Consider the following 5,242-nt stretch of genomic DNA (forward strand, 5'->3'; position numbering starts at 1 on the left):
TCTTAGCAGCTCGCTCTGCTGGTTTCCCTCCAACTTTCTGTGTTTCTTTTCAGGGCCTTGAAAGCAGGCATGCAGCGTCCCCTGCTGGTCTGTCCTCCACACAGGGACTATAACAACAGCACCTTGGTGGCTGCACTCGGGGCCCTTCAGGCTCTATACATGGTGAGAAAACACTCATTCTGACGCAGGGCCTACATAAAGGCTCTTTTCTTTCTTATGATCCTCCCACAAAGGGACAGTTTTAAAGAGGAACTCTTTGTTCTTAGTCTGTTTGTTTTCTGTTTACTAGTCATGTGAAGAACAACTTTACTAATACACTGCACGCAGTTATATAATGTGTTCTGTTGTGTGGAGTTTAAAGGATGTGGGCATTGAACAGTCTAATTAAAATATGCTATTGGTTACATTATGGGAAGTCTGGGATCGAATGTCTCCTGTATACATTTTTCAACCATTCTTTTTAAAATCAGAGCAGCCAACTTTATGGTGCAAAAGTGCAATAATGAGTACCTTCTTTAAGCACAGATGAGGATACATTATTTAAAAAACCATTAGAAGGAGGTCAAGGTATGTAGTTCTTGGCCACAGTGATCAGTTTAGTAATATGCATATAAAATGACTCAGACTACAGGGGGTTTGCTATGCCAAACCACTTGGATGAAGTCCAGTTCAAGTCCATGCTTGAACACAAATGGGCTCTTTTTTTTTTTTTTTTTTACATTTAGCAGTTGTCATTGGTTACCACACATTTCAAGGAAGTGAATTCACTCCAGGTCTTTTCCAGGTGTGAACTGGAAACTGAACATAGTACCTCTGTGGCATAACTCACCTGTTGTGTTTGTTTTTTTGTCCCACAAAAGCCTCTGGAAGTGAGGGAGGGGAATGTAAAACCCAGCGATCACAAGGTGTGTGTTCTGGGGCTGTGGGCAGCACAGAAGGCAGAGGGACAGAAACTGGTGAAGCTAGCCGACGCCCTGGAGAGTGGCAGGTGGGTCAGATACTTCACCTCCATTCACTGCTAAGATTTCTCATGTTGTGTCGTTCCCTCATTCAACCAGCTGCTCTGTTTCTCCTCCTCAGACTGGCGTGTCGTGACATCGGTGGCTCAGACCCTGAACGTATGGCTGCTCCTCGTGCGGCTGATTACGTCCAGGAACTCTTCAGGGACAGCCCTGTGCAGGTAGTCCTGTTGTTTCTTGTTCAACAAGTCAACAATCGTATTCTTTCTTTATAAGATTTTAGGAAAATGGCAACTAAGCACTTTGTCTGGCGTCAAACATAAGAACGTGTCTGTGTTGATGAACCTTTAGGTGGAAGTGGTGAGCGACCTGAAGGTTCTGGAGAAAGAGTATCCCTGTCTGGCTGCAGTCAACCGCTGTGCCAACAGTAGGAGAACATATTGTTTTTATCACTTATCACAACTGTTCAATGTTTATTTATTTATTTTTTAAAGATGCATGTATATTATTCCTATTTTCTGTCCTCATGCAGGCGTCCCTCGTCATCAGGCCAGAGTTATCAAGCTGCAGTACTGTGGAGAGGGACCGATCCAAAAGACACTCATGTTGGTGGGAAAGGTGAGAGGAAAGGAAAAACTTGTCCCCAAATAAATATTAAGTCTTCAACCTAAAGTGTACGCTTTTTAAAACATGAGTACAAAGAAAAACGCCTATTTACCAAATATCACATTTGACCAAGGCTACCGTACAACAATTGAAGATTTGTTGGTATAAATGAATCCTTAGTTATGTAGCACCTTTCAAAACAGTTACAAAGTGACAAAATGAGCTGAAAGACGTAAAAACTGAACACAAAGAGTAAAAACATATTGTCTATTGTCATAAAACATGAATGAAAATCAAGGAAAAGCCTGAAAAAACAGGATTGGGGCCTTTAAAAGATTTACAGATGAGGCAGTTTTCTTTGTGTTTTTGTTTCCTTAGAATAAGCAGTTTTTATTGATCTATCCTCTTCTACAGAGGACCGCCATCTTTCTACAGTATGCATTGTATCCGTATATGTATGTGACTGACCGCTTAATAAACAGAGGTTGTTTCTCACCTGATGTTTCCAGGGCATCACCTACGACACTGGCGGAGCAGACATCAAGGCTGGTGGTTTCATGGCTGGGATGCACAGGGACAAGTGTGGAGCTGCTGCTGTGGCCGGCTTCTTCCAGGTGAATGACTTATTAATTAACCCTCCGGGAGTCAAAACCTCGGGACGTGGACAAAATATTCAGCACTTGTGACTGCTCGAAAACAACACTAGGTGACTCAGTCCTAGAAGCAGCTGAGTCACGATTAAAGGGATGAATATTTTCCTCCATGTAAGCCCTTATTTAGCCTTCAGAAGAAATCAAAGGGCCCTCAGTAGAGTTAGAAACATTAACATAGATAGTGAAGCGTGACGTTTCCTGCCTTTGTTTTAATATTCCAGCACTGCTTCCTCTCTAACGCCCCTCTTGCTCTCTAGATTTTAGCCAAGCTGAGGCCAGCACATCTGAAGGTCATCGGCTCCATGGCCATGGTGAGGAACAGCGTCGGTGCAGGTCGGTGTAATCTACGTTTCCATCGTTAATATTCCTTCTCGGTTGGATCTGTGTCACATTGCAGCAAGCGTCTGTGTTAACACGTCTGTGGTTTGTCAGACTGCTACGTGGCCGATGAACTGATGGTTTCCCGTGCGGGTCGCAGAGTGAGAGTGGGAAACACAGACGCTGAGGGACGGATGGTGATGGTCGACCTGCTCTGTGAGATGAAGGAGAAGGTCACAACATCTCGTTGATAAAAACATCTTAACTCATTTGTACATCCTAACCCCTCTTCTGCACGTGCGTCCCCTCTCATTCTGATCATGTGATCTGTGTCTGCAGGCGGTACGTGAGACTTCTCCTCAGCTGTTTACTATCGCTACTCTGACGGGTCATGCTATCAGAGCCATGGGACCAAACTACTCTGTGAGTACTGCTCAAACACAGACAGTGCTGCCTGAGAGATGTTAAACATTTAAAAACTAAAATAGTTATCGAGTTAGAGTTATAACACTCATTTCTCTTCGTAGATCATCATGGATAATGGACCCGCCCACCGCAGTGAAAATGCTGCTCAGTGGCAAAAAGGTGAGACGACTGTGTGGATAATTTGACCATGAACAGTAATTTCCGCTTACTAGGCTTTTCTAGAGCTTTCGACTGCAACTCACAGCCTTCATCAGCTAATGTATTTAACCTTTGAGGAGGCCATCTCCATGACAACTGAGCAAACGCCATCTGCTGATGAGAAGCTCCAGAAAAAACTAGTAAAGATGGTTTTGTATGGATACATTTAAGAGTCCAGCATTTATTTGAACAAGAGCTAAATAATAATTGAATCCATTAATTGACTTTGTTTTGTTGGTATGGTAAAAGTGTTTGTATTAACGACAAAATGATTATCAAACATTTGTAATTTCTTCCCCAGTGCAAAGACTTTCATGTTTTTTTCTGTTTAATATCATAAACTCAATGTGTTTTGTTGGTCAAATCAGGAATAATTTCTGGTAATTTCGTATCTTGTTATATTCATTTGTCATGACTTTTTATTCTTTTAAAGGTGTTTAAAGTTATAGTTTGTTTAAATGTGATCAAGCTTTATAATATTAGTATATAATAATGAGAGCAGGGAGACCACTCATGATATTAATCCCTGCTTACAAATATAATACCATGGGCTGACCAGCAGATGTCGCCATTTTGACTATCAAATACCTCAAAACAGTGAAGCAGTGCAATTGCTTCATAGTAGTTTGGTGCTTTTCAAAGCGTTCTTTCCCCTCATCACCAACTAACACATGGTCTTCCTCCTCTATCATGCAGCTGGAGAGGTGTTGGGTGACGTGTTCGAGGTGTCCAGTATCAGACGGGAGGACTACGAGTTCCACAAGGGCAAGTCCGAGTACGAGGATATTCTGCAGTGCAACAACCTGCCGTCCTCGGCCACACCTCGAGGACATCAGACCCCTGCGGCTTTCCTCATCATGGCCTCAGGGCTCGACAAGGTGCTCAGAATACGTTATTATTTATCTGTGAGTGTGAACATTATAATACGGAAGAGGTCATTAACTTGTATTATTTAATTTCAAACGCAGCATGGTGTGGATTCTGATGCGCCTCTGCCGTACTCCCACATTGACATCGCTGGGTCCAGTGGTCCTTTCCCCGGGGTCCCAACAGGAGCCCCCATCCTCGCCATGGCAACCAACTACATTCTGCCTGATGGTCTCTAAATAAGATAACCTAGTATAAAAAAAAAAAACTACAGTCACTGCACTCAATCCCAACACAAATTTATAACCGTCCAAATTTAAATGAAATCCCTGCCACAACACAAGATGCATTTTTTTTCTTGTCTGACATTCCTGAACACCTCAGATTGGTTTCCGGCGAGAAAGTTTTTCTGCTCTTTTATAAGATCTTGTGACATTCGCCAAGTGTGTCAAATGACCCTGTTCTTAAGTGGCCTGAATCAATATATATACTCAGGGTGAAATAGTAATACCATCTGTTTATACGTGTGTCTGTGCAACAAACTGGGGACATGATTGTGTGTTTAGTGACGCTGTGTGTAAGCACTCATTGATCAATAAAACAAACGTTAATTTTGAAAGGTCACTGTGTCCTTTTGTACAATTATTTTTGCATACATTATTTATTACAGGGGGAAGAAGAAATATTGTGGCCTGCAGAGAAAAAAAACAAAGAACTTGTGTTTTTACAGCCTGCATGTGTTGCAAAACATGCAGACGAGGTAGATGCAGTGGACATCTCACTTTTGCATGAACTATCTCTTTATAACAAAAGTATGAGTGTGTGAGTGAACCCGCAGTGGACTCAGGTGACCGTGTTTGCAATGTTACGTTAACACTGAGTTTACAGTCTCATTGATTTAACTATGCAGATAGTAAAATTACTTAGTCGATAAGCTAGCGTTAGCTTTTACTTACCGTTCTTTGTGCAACTTCAGATGTCGAACAAAGTCTGTAATCTTCGACCCGCATGTTTTGCAAACTGCAATTCGTTTTTTGTTGATCACCTCGTAGTTTCGATAGTTAGTACTTTCTTCGGTATCATTTTTGCCAACTGGCGCGTTGTTTGACACCAGTTCTTCTTCAGTGGTTGTCCTGAACTTTGATTGGATCAAAACAACGTGGATCTAATTTAATTGGATGTTGTGCCGACAGCACACACAGACAGATGCACACA

At 42.1% G+C, this 5,242-nt stretch overlaps 1 protein-coding gene and 1 long non-coding RNA gene across 2 annotated transcripts in view; one reads left to right on the forward strand and one right to left on the reverse strand.

Annotated features, from left to right (window-relative positions):
• zgc:152830 (uncharacterized protein LOC767682 homolog) overlaps positions 1–4,295 on the forward strand; it is a 6,347-nt gene extending 2,052 nt beyond the window's left edge. The window contains exons 5-16 of the mRNA XM_035657894.1: positions 54–162; positions 861–988; positions 1,081–1,180; positions 1,311–1,386; positions 1,492–1,577; positions 2,075–2,179; positions 2,476–2,551; positions 2,651–2,769; positions 2,876–2,959; positions 3,064–3,121; positions 3,857–4,038; positions 4,129–4,295. Coding sequence (XP_035513787.1) covers positions 54–162; positions 861–988; positions 1,081–1,180; positions 1,311–1,386; positions 1,492–1,577; positions 2,075–2,179; positions 2,476–2,551; positions 2,651–2,769; positions 2,876–2,959; positions 3,064–3,121; positions 3,857–4,038; positions 4,129–4,266 — 1,261 coding nt within the window. The 3' untranslated portion in view covers positions 4,267–4,295. The remainder of the gene's footprint in view (positions 1–53; positions 163–860; positions 989–1,080; positions 1,181–1,310; positions 1,387–1,491; positions 1,578–2,074; positions 2,180–2,475; positions 2,552–2,650; positions 2,770–2,875; positions 2,960–3,063; positions 3,122–3,856; positions 4,039–4,128) is intronic.
• An 81-nt stretch (positions 4,296–4,376) lies between these two features.
• LOC118325285 overlaps positions 4,377–5,242 on the reverse strand; it is a 1,388-nt gene continuing 522 nt past the window's right edge. The window contains exon 2 of the long non-coding RNA XR_004796602.1: positions 4,377–5,192. This is a non-coding gene — a long non-coding RNA (uncharacterized LOC118325285). The remainder of the gene's footprint in view (positions 5,193–5,242) is intronic.

This window comes from Morone saxatilis, unplaced genomic scaffold (assembly GCF_004916995.1).
Source record: "Morone saxatilis isolate NCDOM2014 unplaced genomic scaffold, NCSU_SB_2.0 Contig16, whole genome shotgun sequence".
Lineage (NCBI taxonomy): Eukaryota > Metazoa > Chordata > Actinopteri > Moronidae > Morone > Morone saxatilis.